The sequence below is a fragment of the Crassostrea angulata genome, unplaced genomic scaffold, assembly GCF_025612915.1.
Source record: "Crassostrea angulata isolate pt1a10 unplaced genomic scaffold, ASM2561291v2 HiC_scaffold_66, whole genome shotgun sequence".
Classification (NCBI taxonomy): Eukaryota; Metazoa; Mollusca; class Bivalvia; order Ostreida; family Ostreidae; genus Magallana; species Magallana angulata.
The window spans coordinates 201,028-218,775 of record NW_026441621.1 but is presented as its reverse complement, the minus strand read 5'-3'; the positions used below and the strand labels follow the sequence as shown (position 1 = coordinate 218,775).

At 32.9% G+C, this 17,748-nt stretch overlaps 2 protein-coding genes across 4 annotated transcripts in view; one reads left to right on the top strand and one right to left on the bottom strand.

Annotated features, from left to right (window-relative positions):
* Positions 1–693: 693 nt before the first annotated feature.
* Positions 694–5,113, bottom strand: LOC128168886 (membrane protein FAM174-like). The gene is made up of 3 exons (XM_052835034.1): positions 4,689–5,113; positions 3,004–3,160; positions 694–2,411 (listed from the first exon to the last, which is right to left on the bottom strand). Exons 1-2 carry the CDS (start codon positions 5,000–5,002, stop codon positions 3,016–3,018), a joined length of 459 nt encoding a protein of 152 aa, XP_052690994.1. The 5' UTR covers positions 5,003–5,113; the 3' UTR covers positions 694–2,411; positions 3,004–3,015.
* A 46-nt stretch (positions 5,114–5,159) lies between these two features.
* LOC128168884 (CST complex subunit CTC1-like) overlaps positions 5,160–17,748 on the top strand; it is a 43,596-nt gene continuing 31,007 nt past the window's right edge. Inside the window, exons 1-8 of one of the 3 annotated variants that reach the window (XR_008241474.1) lie at positions 5,160–5,480; positions 9,328–9,563; positions 9,843–9,945; positions 10,628–10,715; positions 11,380–11,491; positions 11,584–11,649; positions 13,575–13,635; positions 14,133–14,219. Coding sequence is in view for 2 of the 3 variants with exons in the window: in XM_052835031.1 (XP_052690991.1) it covers positions 5,406–5,480; positions 9,328–9,563; positions 9,843–9,945; positions 10,628–10,715; positions 11,380–11,491; positions 11,584–11,649; positions 13,575–13,635; positions 14,133–14,219 (828 nt within the window). In the remaining variant the exon portion in view is untranslated. The remainder of the gene's footprint in view (positions 5,481–9,327; positions 9,564–9,842; positions 9,946–10,627; positions 10,716–11,379; positions 11,492–11,583; positions 11,650–13,574; positions 13,636–14,132; positions 14,220–17,748) is intronic. The other 2 variants (XM_052835031.1, XM_052835032.1) reach the window with 2 other exon arrangements.

Genomic DNA, 17,748 nt, shown 5'->3' with positions numbered 1-17,748 from the left:
CCTTATTTTCATATCAAATTTTTACACACTCCCAAAAAAGTGGGGGGGGCCAACTCAATGATAATTCCATTTTTTATATGTAAATTTTTAAAAATTTGTTACTGCGAGAAAAAGTGGGGGGGCCAGGCCCCCCCTGGCCCCCCCTGATGCTACGTGCCTGTAACTTAAGGTATCCGATCCATAATAGCCCATGTTCAATGAATCGGGGTGCATGACAGATATGTATAGGCTTATAATACTCAGTATACTTGGACATACTTTTTATGTTAAAATTATCAGTATGTAAGAGTAGAATGTGTCCTAATTGACCTTTTCCTGTTATCGAAGAGTTGCCTTCCTTTGCTTTTAATCTATAAAATTCAATTAAAAAAAAAACTATATGGTATAAAATTTGTTTTAAATATTTTTCCTATTTCTAATAATTAAATGCATATTTCCACCTGAGCATTTATTGATACTCTTAGTATTTACTTTTTTATTTAAAAAATGTGATTGTCCCCATGGACCTTAAAACAATTTTAATTAATATTTTTGAAAATTTCTCTAGGTTAATCTTTTTCTACTCTGAAGTGCTTTGAATTGATATAAGAGTATTTAATATATGATTGATATTCAAGGTTAGAATAATTGGGTCCTAATATGGGTCGGATACCTTAAAGCCTGAATATTGGAGGAAAAACAAACAAAAATAAGCAAATTATACAAAGAAACTTTTAATTAAAAAAAACTTGATTCTGTGCTTCATCTGGCTCATCATTGTTTGATAAAGTCAAATATCAAGGCAACGCTTTGGACATTAATATTAATGACAAATTGAAAGACAGATTCTCACAAAGAACAAAGCTATATATACATGTATACACCAGAATACCAGTATTTGCATATCATACAGATTCATGAGTTCACAGACATCAACACCACACGTAGAGTAAGGTAGTTAGAACTCAAGGCATCAGTGTCTCACGGAGGTTTGTCATGTACTTAACATGGGTTTCTAACAAAAACTTGCCTCACGAAGGTTTGCCATGTACTTAACATGGGTTTCTAACAAAAACTTTGGTTTACTACACATTTTAGTTCTAACATTACAATTTACTCACTTCTATTTTGACTTTTGCATGCTTGGAAGTTTGTAAAAAATCTATATATAAAGTTAAAATGTGCTGAACAATTAATTTTATTGCTGTTTAAACAAAAACTAATTGTAAAACTGGGAGCAAATACCTGTTTTACATTTTGCTCCCCAAAAAATAATGATACAAGTATAAAGATGATAAAGTTAAACAGATACTGATTAATTAAAGCACCATCACCATAACACAATACTTGTCATCTGATTAGGGACTATAGGATGGATCTTAGAACTTGTAGACAAGTAAACAATTACCCGGTAGTACGGTATTATTCTTTGTTTAGTTCACATGTACTCAAACTTTTCAGGATAAACGTCAGTGTTCACACTTTCTCAGTATGCTTCAACAAACATAAAAGTAATACATATGTAAACTGAAAGTACTAACAAAATACACAAAAATGTACAAAAATAAAAATGGATTTCATAACAAACAATCACTAACACATGACAAAGCACCATCAATATAAAGTCACCCACGTCAGAGTATTACATGTACATAGTCAATACATTAAGTTTATCGAAATTGCACCTAGGTAACTGACACCAGACTTGTACTTCAACTACTGTATGTAAATATTAAAGAAACAAACATGTTTGCTACAACGAATATGGTAGATTCCTAATTAAAAGCCAGGAATTAATAATATCCACGTAAAATCTCTAGAACCACATCTCATGGATTTTAAATTCTTGCTTTTATTTTTCAGACAGATTTGAACTAAACGTCTTTTTAATAAAAATTTGGCATACATAATTTCATATTCTCACGATTTGATTCAAAATGGTTGATGGGATAAAGTACTTGGGTAAAATGAGGAATCTACTGTACTCTACCATGTCCAGTATCTACCGTAGTTCAATAAACAATTTGTTTCATAGAGTAATTAGAAGTCTAGTTTTTAACATCTAAGTCCTTAACAATGTGATTAAATAGAAAGATAAATAAACAGAGATTCTTCTCTCAATCTCACAATCCCTATACTTGTTCTCCTGTTCATGAAAGTGTCCACACTGATAGAAAAGACCAATGACATAAAGTTCATTCATTCACTGAGTTCTGAACTCAAAATCTGTGAGGATAATCTTCCGTTGCAAACTTTAGTGATTACCTACTGATCTATCTCACAGGTAATTTAACCATCACTGCTATTAAGTCCAGATTTACAAATATAATGAAGATGGTTTCATCCATATACAACCATTCATATTTCTAATTCAAAACTCCTGCAATTTTTGTCCAGTAACCAGCTTCCATCAAATCTTTTGAATCTTTTTTCTACAAAATCAGAAGTTTTTTTAAGATGAATAATTCATATTATCACACATCGGTTGTAACTTGCGTATAACTCAACGAATGACCCTAAAATTTTGGTTACCAATCAAAAATGCCTTACTGAAGCATTGTGAACAATAAAATCGGAAAATGTTTCAAAATAAAATTTTATGAGGTAAAACATTTTTTTTTTCATTAAAATTCAAAACTATCCACTCTCAGAAAATTTTAAAGGAAATTTTGAAACCAATCTGGCATGACCAATTTTGATTTCTACTTCTGGAGTATGTATCCTAACAAGAGGCTCTGCTATTTAATGTAACTTGACATTAAGACCAATCGCAAGGGACACATTGATGCATGAATGAGAAGTTGGGATTGCAACCATTTTAAAGCTGCTTGGTCTGATTTCACTAAACTACCAATATAAAAACACCCCTCCCCATGCTCAAAAACCACAGACCCAGGGTTCATAAAATACATCAGTGCTATGTACTCGGGTTGACAACTTGATGCCTAGGGGTAGAGAAGAAAACTTTTGAAGAATAAATACCACTGTTAGTAAGAAAATATTTCTTAAATAATATCATTTCACCTTTGACATGTTTCACTTTTTTCTTCTGTTCATCTCAAAAACAGTTGTATCTTCGTCGTCATCATCATCATCAGCATCTAATGGTGCCATCTCATAATCTGCCCCACGACCAGATATCAAACCGTATTTCTTTGTCTTGTTGCGTTTCCTTCTCAACCTAAAAAATTAAATCAATATGTCTCAAAAATTTACACGACTTAATCTTTTGGAGATGTTACCGTATTCAGCTGTAACATTTAATGTGACATCATGTCTTAAATGTCTTAAAATTCAGCTCCAACTTGGGTTGATTGTTGTTTTTAAAGTGGAGACATATCTGTTTGTCTTGCCCACTTCAATTCAGTAGCTCAAATGTCATTCTACATATATTACTTACTATTTAAAATAACATGGATATCCAACTTGTTGAGAATGAGATTAAATCTTAACTCAGACTTCCTGAATATCTAACAGCTGTTAGTGAAGGCAAATGTCTAACAGGGAAGTGAATGTAAAGTTGTAAACACATCTGAAATCCACAATGACATGATCCTCTCCTACTCACGGGCCATGGCTGCTTGAACAAATTATTATACTGCTGAACACATGAATTCATATGTCTAAGAGTATGTCACATTTAAACCCAAGCAGAGGATAGGTGGCCCCGACCTGTTGACATGCACTGAATTTTTATTGATACGCTGTTAAATGTACAGTAAAACATGTTTATAGCAAACACACTTATAATGAATTGGCGCTTACAGCAAAGTGATTTTCATTCCCAGTAATTCTATTACATGTTGTAAACTTCAATTACTTGACGGATACAACAAATTATGCTTATAACGAAGCAAAATCGTCTGTCCCTGGCATTTCGTTATAAGCGTGTATTACTGTATTGCAAGTAGTATATATATATATACACAATTTTTAACTGCACATTTATGGCTTATTGATAGAAATTCAGAGGCCTGTGGTGAGACGTAAGAGGATCAGACAGTCTGATCAGACCCAACCTAACACCAGAGCAGACCCCAACTAAACCCCGGGTTTACTTTCGGGGTGTACCTGAGGATAACTCTGGGTCTGCTTTCTGAAAATTTGCGTTCACTCGGGGTTTACTTTGGGTCCACTTGCCAGTCGGGGTTTACTTTGGGTCCACTCAGGGTTTACTTGAGGTTTGCTTTCTGGGTCAACTGTAAGCACTGAAGTGTGAAGCAGACCTGTCTTTTATCTTACATGAACAATCTTACTGCTTGTAATTCCTGCCCCTTGTATATTTCAAAAACACATGTAGCATCTGCTTTCAGGGGTATACTTCTGATTGTGGTTTACTCTCTGGGTCCACTCTAGTAAACCCAGAGTAAACCCCAAAAGTAAATCCCGGTTTTAGTTGGGGTTAACTTTCTGTTAGGTTGGGTCTGATCGGTACTGTGCAGTGTATGATTTACATTGGAAGTGGTTTGCAAGTTGCGACCATGAAAATGAATTGAACTAAATGTAACATTGAGATGAAAGGTAAAATAGAAACATTGTGAATAGGACCACGAATAGACTAAATAGGCATGAAAAGACAAAATAATAACATAAATGAATAGATAGCATCATGAATAAATAAAAAGCAGTATGAATGAATAAATGGCAGCAGAATGAATAAACAGCAGCATGATGGAATAAATAGCAGCATGATTGAATAGACCATTTACCTCCAGGCTCGGACGCCGAAGTAAATCACAACAATGGCAGTGACTCCTATCAGGACGTAGAACGCCCTCATCAACATATCCTTGTTATCTTTTATGGTTTCCATTATTGTCTTCTCCTTCACCGTGTCATTGCTGGTGCTTGTAAGCGGCGCCACTGCCGTCGAGTTAACGGTCGACGTTGTGTCTGGCGCCACCGACGTCGACGCTCGCGCTCTTTGGGTACTGCCATCTTTGCCAGCATCAACACCTGCTAGAGTGGAGAATAGTGAACAGAAAACTAAAAACGAAAATAAATAAACGCACCCCGAAACCATTTTGACAGATATTCAGAACGTCATATGATTGTCATTTAGTCATCATCATCATGGATTAAGAACAACAAATCGTGGACACATCACAAGATTTTTTACGGAAGTGGAAATATGGGTTTTTGTGAGGCGTACTCTGTATGTCTCGTGTTGAGGTAATATCTGATTAGTTTTGTAGAATGAAAACTGAAGAATGCCATCAAAGAAAATTCTGAATAAATCGGTACTTATGCATAGCATTTTAACAATTAGAACTAAAATCATGTATGGTTTGTAAACATCCGACATAACAATGTACACCTTAACACCTTAACAAACTAAGACTTTTGGCGCAAAAATTGAAATTAGCTGTCAAAAATGAACAGCCCCAAAACATAAGGCGGGTATAAGCAGGCGATGTGGGTTAATCATGAATAATAACCTGCAAACAGGTAGATATGACATAGGAGAAAAACTCTTCCAGATCGATGACCGAAATGATCAGGTAAAGCTAATACTAGATAGAATATTCTATCGTTAAAATGACAGGTGTCCTACGGACCCGCTTTAACTTACTGCGACCTGAGCGTAGCCTGGTCACGGTAAGATCTTATTAACAATACATATATATAGCAATTAATGAGGAATTTTAATTGCTTGATTTTAAACATCAGAGGGTCCAATTATATGCATGCTCATATCATAATTTTTCAACTATCCAACCATTTTCGGTCTTGCAATTATACCAATTATTTACAATTATGAAGACATTAATTGATATAATTTAATATATTTGTGGTAAAAAAACATTTTCTAAATACAATTAAGTGTCATTTCTGTAGATATAAGTGTCATTCCGGTAATTCCAGGCGTCATTTCGGTAAATACTGTCATTTCTGTAATTCGGGTTACCCGGAGAACCCCGTTTCAAACATGCATGTTCCTTTTCTGAGTTTTCACATCTTTGGTCTGTACACACACCTGAGACATAAATAACAACCCAGTAGATCAGTAATGAGGATTTTCTAAAAAGTGTATTCTGTTGTTTAATACCATACACCTTGGTGATTGACAAATATACTTGATTGTCATGTTCGTGAAATTCACCATTTTAGTCGCAATAACTATATAAAAGGAAGATATATTATACAAAAATTGACCTGGGTTAAGGGCAAAATTGATTATATTAGCCCCCGAAGGACGAAATATTGTCTGACGCAGAGCGGAGGGCAATATTTAATATATTTGTTTATTCACCAATCACCAATCAAGGGCCCTCGGGGGGCATATGCATTATAACAATAAAACAACATGATTATAACAAATAATGGATGAAATATATAAATATTGTACTGTTAAGTAAGCATAGTAATTTAAGTTACAATGGGAGGTACATTTGATATAACACTGTGACACATATGCAAGGGTATATTATTACTTATTAGGTTAGTTACTGACTCACTACGGAAATATATTGGGTTGATCAATCTCATAGATGGCGAGGCGAATTGGGTTGATCAATCTCATAGATGGCGAGGCGAAGCCGAGCCGTCTATGAGATTGATCAACCCATTATATTTCTGTAGTGAGTCAGTAACTAACCTAATAAGTGTTTTGTTTTCCCCAGGACTATCAAGCGACATATTCATTCACAAATAGTGGTGATCTACGCGAAGCCATGTACAAGATGCCTTTACATTTCGTCCAATTAAACTCATTTAAACTTTTCAAAATTATCAATACCACCTTTCAAATATGCTTTAAAAATCTTCACTTCACCCATATTACATGTACTTACAATGTTTTGTAACTATTCAATTTTAAACCTCTGCAGAGATTTGAGCAAATTTAACGTTAGATGCTGCCATTTTGTTCTGCTCCAGACACAACAATGTGACGTCAATATTCAAAGGGCAACTACTCTAATTTTAAAAATAATTCCAAAGGGCCACTACTCTAAATGTTTTAAGGACTTACTGAACACGATTTCTGTGTTAAATAATATGAAATATCAAAATGAGTAGGTGAGACAGGGGCCAATGATGGCCATATTGCCTAATATTAATCCTCAAAGAACCTACATAGAGATATATGAGGCAATCTTGTGCCATGTTTAATCCAATGAAAATATGACATTTCTGTCCGAGGGAAAACAAATACGTTTATTTGCAAGTCCACAATCAAAGCAATGTGTTATTGTTGATACAAACACATTATATACAGCCCCACATATGTATTTGTATTCTATATACAATTGTATGTAGACATATTAAATAACTTTGCATTTGTGATATATTTTCAAGGTAGGATAGTTAGTGGAAGGATAGTATTTAATATAGAGGAGTGAAAACTGTAATTTTGTTGACCTGACCACATAGGGCATCAAGGCGGCCGGCCGGCCGGCCCGGGGACAATGCCTATTGCAGCATATGGCTAAGCATTTCGTCAGAGCCATATCTGTGCGGTCTTGTACCCAGTCCTAAGCACTCTGGCCAGCTTAAAGGAGCAAAAGTTTTGATGTGTTGTCTTGACTACAAGACAATGCCTATTCAACAGTCAGTGCATTGTTGGCAACTTGACAGTCAGTCTTGTACCCCATGCAGTCAACACAGCTTGTGAGTGTATCCCTAGGAGGCTAATATAATTAATGTTGCCCGAAAACACAATAAACATTTATTTTGTTATATGAAGAAACAAACCAAAAAACGAGAATGAATTTGAAAATAGATCGGTGTGATTTCTCAGCTTGATATAGAATTCACAAATTTAATTTCACACAAAGTCTATTTCCAAAATATTGTTGGCATCAGATGGCCACTATATATATATATTGATCTGCCGATGCTTTATGCTACATTAATTAAGCTACAGATGTTGTACCTGATTTTACTTTACAAATTCCGAAATCCTTATATCCATTATGATAGCAAATTTTTGCATTGTTTGTCCATTGTTTACTTGCCTTAACTGATTGCTTATTATGACGTCACCTTGTTTTGAGTCACGAAGATGTATTTACATCACCATTTACAAATCAACAAATTCGAAACATAGAGAGAAATATTCTCTAAATATTATTCCTAGCTGGTCAATATTTTTTGGATGAGCTTATATTTTAATTATTGACTATTCATCTATATAGAGTTATATAGTAAGAATATACTACTGAATATAACAATATTATATATTGCCTGAGATTGTATTAAATATTTGAAAAGGATTTTTTAGCTTACAAATCCAACAAACTTGCTATGGGCAATAGTCACAAGACAAGGCATAATATCCCTTGCATGTGGGTCCTGTAAAAGGACTCATTTTCCATTTGAAAATTGATAGTTTTTTCCCCAAACTAATTGAAAAATCTGTGTTGTATTGTGTTATAAAAGATACTAGAATGCTGAGTGAGACATACTTGATATATCTTTCAATTAAATATTTGAGTGTTCTGTTAATTAAGTGTGTTTTATTATGATGAAAACATTAATTCAATGATTATACATGTGTAATATGCAAATGAAAACCAAGAAAACTGTATAGATAAGAATTGTTGTTTTTTGCTAACTTGCATCTAGCCATATTTATACACAGTAAAACACGGTTATAGCAAACACGCTTATAATGCATTGACCCTTACAGCGAAGTGATTTTCAATCCTCGTAACAAATTGTATTTATAACGAAGTAAAATCGCCCGTCCTTGTCACTGTAGTTATAAGCATGTTTTACTGTATTTTTCCCAAAAGAGCAATTTTTCGACAAAAAATACCCAATTGAAAGGGTACAGGATCCTGCACCAAAAAGGGTCAATTAGCCCTGCAAGAATAAGTCTTCTGTGATGTTCCAGCGCCTGTCTAGGTTCTGATAACAATCTCTCATCTGCCAGAGAATAATTACTCGGGTCCCAGGGTGGGACGGGTGTTAGATAGGGACCCTGGTTCTGAGGCGTACTGTTTGATGGAGCTAATGGATTAACACCCTGGCCTAAAAAAAAAAAGAATACCTTATGTGTGACACTACCATGATAGCAATCTAATAAAAAAAAAAGAATGCCTTATATGTGACACTACCATGATAGCAATGCTTTGGAAAATATTACCCAGTTGTAACATCATTTGATTTTAACTTAAGAAAAAATTGTGTGGCTTGATCCACAGAGTCAGATACTGAGCAAGTTGCCAAATGTGGATCAACAGATCAAATGAGATGTTTCACTTTGGATCAAGTTACTGATATGATAATATATATTCACTAAAATCACATGATAGGAATTATATTGCCATTAAGCCCATTTTTTTTATTTTTGCACGAAGTACATATAATATATTTTATACATACATGTATTATATTTTATAGGAGAAGCAGTGGTTGGTATCACTCATTGACACATTCCCAATCATTAGAGGCCACTGCTCCGACGATGAGTTTCACAGATTTTTGTTGGGGCTGAGGCGACTAGTGCGGAGGCAGTTTGTAGAGTACAAGCTGGTCAGTGTCGGGGAATTGTTGGACTGCAAGGATGGCTTCTGTGTGAACATTCAGTCCAAGGAAAGTCCAGAGGCCCACACTCAGAATTCCAGGCAATCTCACAGGTAATTGAAATATTTATTAACCAGAGGGGCAACACTAATGAGATTCAGATATGTTTTGATTTTATTCCATTGTACAAAGGGATCAATTGGGCACAAGTTATAAAAAATAGAGGTACTTAGAGACAATACATTTAGTTGCATTATGATGTATCAAGTTCCTTTATAATTTTAATGTGTAGAAATTTTGCATATTGAAGTATTTGTATTTATCCATTCCTAATATTGTAAGATTAAATGAAATGATAAAATGTGTCATTTTCTAATTTGTCCCCATTCAAGCAGGAGAGTTTTGTATGGGCAGTTTGTATGTCAGACTCTGAGACATGATGACCAGGTATCAGGCGTTCAACTACAGGACAACACAGGAGCCATTGACTGCAAGGTATTCCTCAAACCACTGAAAGGTCTTGTATAGTATGGTCATTGTGGAGAGGAGTCCACTACTTGAATGAATAAAGACTGATGGAAACATAAACTTATTTTATGGATATAGCTGGTTATCTTTGTCGCTTAGTTTAAACATTTGAAAATATAACTGTAAACCAACTTTTATTTAGGTTCAAGAAATGGTCACATTCACGAGAGCCTTGTCAATGCAAATATTTCTCACTGCAAACCAATCATCATCTGCATCTTGTATAATAGTCTCCAGATAATATACATCTTGATCATGATAATAGTTACTGCGAACCAGTTAATCTCCAGTTAATTGTGAAATAAAGTCATCAGTAATCAAAGTGGGTTTACAGTATATATACAGGATAAGCTCTGAATTGTAATACAGACTCCTCTGTTGCCACAACTTGGTAAGGAGGTCTGTTTTGTTAAAATCATTTAATGATTGTAAAGTTTAGAATGATGACCATGTTTTCCAAATTGAATCTCTTCATTATGTCAGTAGGTTATACTTTCTTTTACAGGTGATTGAATCTATCAGACATAACTTTCTATTACAGGTGACTGAATCTATCAGACATAACTTTCTATTACAGGTGACTGAATCTATCAGACATAACTTTCTATTACAGGTGACTGAATCTATCAGACATAACTTTCTATTACAGGTGACTGAATCCATCAGACATAACCTGATTTGTACCAAGGATTCCTGGTGTATTCTGACATCATGGAGACTGGTCTCAAATGAAACAGGTCAGTAATGACTGATTTGGATGAAATAGTTTAGTAATGACTAATATCTAATGAAACAGTTCAGTAATGACTGATATCTAATGAAACAGGTTAGTTATGACTGATATCTGATGTATCAGGTTAGTAATGACTGATATCTGATGGAACCGATTAGTAATGACAGATATCTGATGGAACAGTGTAGTAATGACTGATATCTGATGGATCAGGTTAGTAATGACTGATATCTGATGGAACCGATTAGTAATGACAGATATCTGATGGAACAGTGTAGTAATGACTGATATCTGATGTATCAGTGTAGTAATGACTGATATCTGATGGATCAGGTTAGTAATGACTGATATCTGATGGAACAGATTAGTAATGACTGATATCTAATGGAACAGATTAGTAATGACTGATATCTAATGAAACAGGCTAGTAATTACTGATATCTGATGAAACAGACTGGTAATGACTGATATGAAAATTGTGGACCAAGAACTGGCCAATTTTTTTAAAAGCAAGTCAATTTATATTTTTTAGTCTCAAAATTGGGAGGAATAATATGTTATATATAAACTTGTTGATAGTACCCAATAAAAACATTAGAATTTCCAAAGTCTATGTATATTATTAAATCTTCATGTAAAGTTTGTTTTTATAAAGAGTTTTCTTGCAGGTTTGAATTATATTGAAGTTTCAAGATTCTCTAAAGAGGAGAATGATCAGAACATGAAGCGAGATATCCGAGTTCTGTCAACTGTAGATGTCTCAACCTTACTGAGAAATAAGTAAAATATCGCACTATTATTACGCATTAATGAGATTAGAAATACTCACATTGTGTATAGCTGTAACATTGTTAATTGACATACAATTTTAGGGATACACTTCATACCAACAGAATAAATGTGATTGGAGAGATCAGATGCATCAGTGAAGTTATCAAGTAAGGGTTGTTGTTGTTGTTTGTTGTTACATTTGTTTTCATGGTCCCAGTTTGTCATTAATAGAATAGTAAACATGGTATGTATTATAAGTTAGGTATGTCATCAATAGAATAATAATATGGTATGCATTATGAGTTAGGTATGTCATCAATAGAATAATAATATGGTATGCATTATGAGTTATGTATGTCATCAATAAAATAATAAATATGGTATGTATTATAAGTTAGGTATGTCATCAATAGAATAATAATATGGTATGCATTATGAGTTAGGTATGTCATCAATAGAATAATAAATATGGTATGCATTATGAGTTATGTATGTCATTAATGGAATAATAATATGGTATGCATTATGAGTTATGTATGTCATCAATAGAATAATAAATATAGTATTGATTATAAGTTATGTATGTCATCAATAGAATAATAATATGGTATGCATTATGAGTTATGTTTGTCATTAATAGAATAATAATATGGTATGCATTATGAGTTATGTATGTAATCAATAGAATAATAAAATGGTATGTATTATAAGTTATGTTTGTCATTAATAGAATAATGATATGGTATGCATTATAAGTTAGGTATGTAATTAATAGAATAATAAATATGGTATGTATTACAATTTATGTAACCTTGTGGTTTGCCAACAATAATCCATTCATCAAATAAAAATCAACATTTCTTGTTACTATAGTGTAAGCAGATTTTACACATTATATCATCAAATGAGCTAAAACATGATCGTGCCTATACGTGATTGTGTGAATACATGTGCAGCCAGTGGTAGAATAAAGCCAAGCTTATCAACCTCGGACTTCGTCGTAGGTCAATATTCTCTCATCAGGTCTATTAAAGGGACTTGGACACGATTTGACTCAAAATTTTCAAATTTTATTTTTCCATTTTCAATGTTTATACTGATAAATATAGAGGTTTATAATGCTTTGTCAAAATTTGAAAGTCAAATATTAAGTCATAAGCAAGATACAGAGTTCATAATTCTTTGTTTTGTAAACAAAGCCCAAATGTTGTTCTTTTAACATATGTGTTGTATCGGTGCAAGTTTCAATCAAAAGTATCTTTCTTTTGTTGATAATAGTATTTATGAAGATACTGAATTAGTTTAAATTGTTTTTACAAGTCATTTTGTCAAAGAAATGGTAATTCTCTACATTACATTTTTTGTAAACAACTATAAGACTCGAGCTTTGTTTACATAACAACCAATTCTTACCTCTGTATCTCACTTGTAACTTGACTTAAACATTTAATATTTTGGTCCATCATTTAAAATGCACTAGAAAATCATTTTATACATAAAAAATAAAAATGAAATTTTTGATCTCAAATCGTGTCCAAGTCCCTTTAAACCATGTATTGACCTCATCAAAAGGCTATAATTGTATACTATTACAATTTAGAATGAACTTTAATTTATAACATTATTTCTTACCGGGACAAAAAAATCCTAATGCTTTAAGTATATTGTTATACTGTACTGTTCTGACGTGTTCAAGGTCTAGGTGGAGAGTGCGTGTGAGTCCAGAGTAAGATTTTTACGTAGAAGAGTGCATGCAGAATTAGTCATGTGACCCTATTGTCCAGTCTTGTCATTGTCCACATTACAGATTCTAAACTCTTATACATAAACACTCTCTAAACTTGCAAACATATCAAACATACAAGCGCTATGATTTATTATACAAATGATATAACTGGTCACACATGATTGTGCTAATTGGTTGAAGAGTCAGGTTGTTTTGATTTTAGTTGTGCCATTAATTCATGCAAATTCCAGTTGCAAGTAAAGGGATAAAATCATGGTAAACTAAGCATGCCAAGAGTTCATTATTTGTTGGCAAGTTTTTCACTGTGACATCAAATGTGATTTTATTTTTATTTTTTAATTACAGAATTAAAGAGGATCTGATACTTTTGATTGAGTTAGAAAACAGTATTTTCATAATTGTAAAGGTAAATACACTATTTTATACATACATTATAGCAATTTCTTTAGTTTTATCTTTATTTCGTGATTTACCAGAGATCAGCTGGATTGGGACAACTATTTTTCCCGATTGAACTTTATACACACTTGTTTTTTTATCGAACACCCATACAGCAAATAAAGTTAGTTTACTGTAAACATTTAATTTTTGTACTTGTTTGATTTTTAACATCAAGAGGCAAAATAGTACTACATGTATAAGAATTAGGATCAGATATATCTATATAAGATGCATATCTTCAAACCCGTTAAATAATAATACAAAAGAATCAGCCATTAGTTCTTGAGGTCAAACCTTACAAATGCAAATGTGCCAGGCATTTAAAAAAAAAAATGTTGCCAGATTTGCAAGGAATAACTCGGTCAAGATTCTCTTTTAAACTTCAGATAAAAAAAATGAATTTTGTAACATTGTTATACATGATTGTATATTTACATCTGAATATCTATTGTTTTGTGACAGGACAAGAAGTTCCTTCACTGGCGCGACCTCCTGTCTCCTCGGACAGAGCTGGTATTTGTCGACCTTCTCCCTACCTCCCTCTATAAGGTATGCAACTGAGGCAAAAATAAAATTATTGTTTGTTTGGAATTGCCTTGAAATACCCCTGCTGATAAAACTTATAAGCAAAAAATAAAGAATATATTTTATATTGAGATTTTTTTATACCCTTTGCACGAAGGAGAAGGGGGTATACTGCTTTACCCTTGTGTGTCTGTCTGTCTGTCCTTCTGTCTGTCTGTCCGTCCGTAACAAAAAATTTCTGTCGTATTTTTTTCAGCAATTATTTATCGCAGATACATGAAATTTTAACATACTATTTGTTTAGCAGGGTTTGACACTAAGGCACGTCCGACCGACTTTGTCTAGTAATCGATAGGTCCGGTCGGGTCAAATGTCTGTGTACTAGCCCGACTGATCGTGTGAGAAAAAAAAGTGTGACATACTTTTTCTGTAATATTAATATCAATAGAATTAAAAGCACTTTTTTCCTATCAGGCATAAATTCTACAAACCGTAATTTAAGTACAACTCAAGGACTAACCTAGAAGATGAAGTGGGGGAAATACTCACTTTTTGATCGGGAACTTCGTTGGAATAATTTCCTCTGAATGAAAAGTCCAAGTCGCCCTGTACACGGAGTTCATATAATCGTGTAAATTAAGCCCAAGGGCAATAAAATGATAATTAGTTAATTCTAAAGACGTCTTAACAAACTCAGTTTGTGCCTCTTGTGATTGATTAATCTGTCTTATCTTTAGGGGTTATAAATACGGGTGATGCAACAACATGCTGTACAAAACAATTTTAATTACTTTAAGGCTATGTTGATATAACAGTCAATTTTTTGGTAATATGTAATAAGCTAATAACACTGCCAAATTTATGCTAAATTAATCATAAACCCTTTGTTTATAGTTATAATATCTTTTAAAAAAATCTAAATCCTCAACATAATGGTTGGGTTGATCGACTAATGCCACCAAAATACACTACAAAACAGAGACTGGTTTTATTTGTCATTATAGTTAACACAATTACAAAACATTTGATCTATGAAATGTATGAATACATCAAATAATTTAAATTAGATAAACTTGATAATTTTTTTTTTAATTTTTAAAATTTGTTTTATTTTAAATCATAATTGTTTCTAATCTAATTTAAATTATTGTTAAAGTTTAAATCTGTGTTTATCATCATTATTGTTATGCCATTGTCAACTATTGAAGTCTCCCCCATTTCTCAAACTTCTCCATGTTTCTCTGTTAAGGAGAAGTAAAGTCTCCCGAAAGTTTTGTTGGTCCCTGGTCAACCATTGAATACTTGTATCATTATTAGTACAGTTTGAATAAGATTAAATCTTAAATAGTGTTTAAATGATTCATTATTGGTAAAGATAAACCAAATGATACAATTAAACAGAAACAGGCATTTGATATTTTATGTTTGTCATTACTTTTAGTTTATTTTTGTCAAAATTTGTCAGGGCTAGTAGTTAAAGAGTCAGGGCTAGTGAAAAATTGCTGACAGAGGTAGCCCAACTGGTTAGTAATTAAAAAACTTAATGTCAAACCCTGATTTAGGCATGCCATATCGTGGGATATACTGTTGTACCAATCGGACGTCAACTTCCTGTTTAATTACAACTTTGTTTATTTTTAGCCTAAATTTTCAAACAAATTTCCGTCACAAATTTGTCAGCAACTATTTATCGCAGATGATTGAAATTTTACCACACTATTTGTTAGGGCATGCCATATTGTGGGATGTATTTTTGTACCAATCTAATGCCAACTTTCTGTTAAATGTCAACTTTTCTTATTTTGCATATTCACACAAGAGCGGGGGTATCACAAGTGAGCATTGGTTCACAGATATTTTGTTTTACCAATTCTTAATTAGTTAAACTTTTAAGTTTGCAAAATAAAAAATCCCTCCGTTCCTTATGGGTCAAGAAACCTCCAGGTGGCAGTTCCAAACAAACACTTTGTTAAGGATGGCTTGATGGTGGCAATTATTATTTCCCTGAGATAATGGTTGCAATAGGTTTCATAGGAAGATAGATTTATCTGGTATCATATTTAAATATTCAAATTGTACATGTATAGCTATGTTTCAATATTAAATGATAGTAATTTCATAGACAAGGTGTTTGAAAGATATAAATATGATACCAGGATAACTTACGAAAGATCAAAAGCTTATTTCCAATGGGGGTCCTTTTTTACAATGTTAAAGATAATACATTAATTGCTGTCTGTTTTTGAGGTCAGAACGAGGATTTAGCTACCTGAGAAGAACAATATTGTACTTCAACGGTAGCTAAATCATTGTATTGATAACAAAAACCAGCAATAACTTTTTTGTTATATGGTTCAGTGTTGAATTGATACAGACATGCTAAACTGAGTGATATCAAGCGAAGATTTTAGTTTGAAGTCATAGCGTAACAAATTGAGAAACTCAATATTTCATTGGATGCACTATTTTTAGTCAAATGTAAAGAAAATCAAAAGTTATATTGACCTCCTAGGTCACATGCAGGTGAATAAATGTTCAATTTTATGACCTACTTCTTATATGTTATCAGTCATGTGAATTTGGTTCATTTCACTTTCAATGTAATCTAGCAATACATATTTAACTAGTTTAAAAATGATTCAAAATTGTTCAATATCCCTTCATTAGACATTGAATACCTTTATATAGTAAAATACCTTTTTATTGATATTGGATGACAGTAATAACAACAGAGATCTCGCACTCATTACCTGTCCCTTCATCCTCTGGTTTGGAGTGTCGTCCAAAGATATTGTTCGGTCCGCAGAAGAAAGGAACACCTTGTCCTGCGCAAGTTTGGCTCGTATGAATAAATTGTCTTTTTAACGAGACGGAAGAAATTGTGTTATGACAAACACAGACAATTAATTCTTGGAGCTTTTTGGCATCTTTAAACCTAAAATATATCAAGTTTTGTTCTAAGCATAATCAGCAAAGTTTCCCTGACTTATGATAATGATCTAATATAGAAATCTACACCACATTCAATTTGCCATACTTAAATTAGTGTGTTTTTCTAAATTACACCATATGAAAATAAAATTGTCAGAATGTTCAATGCTTGAATTACTTTCTTCCAACAAACTTGAAGGCAAATGAGTGTCCTGTCTGGCACTCTACATTCTTAACGAACTTTGTTTCAGCAAAATCACAAATTGATCTGAAAAAATTCAGAACAGTTTTGTAATAAATAATGATTCCTGAGATATGAAATACAAAATGAAAAAAAAAAAATACTATTCCTTTTAAAGGAATGATCGGCAATAACAATATAGATAGATATAAGCAATCAACATGATTAGTTTGATGTAAAATAATTAAAAAAGTACTGTATTTTTACAAAATATAAAATATTTTGAACCTGTACACCATAACTTCATCATTATAAACCATCGACAAATTTAATTTTGAAATAAGTGTGGGGAAAGCCATTAATTCGTAAACTCCTTGTCTAGTTTTATATTTTGAACAGAATTATTAAATGTTAATATAATCTTCTTCTTCTACTTCAGTT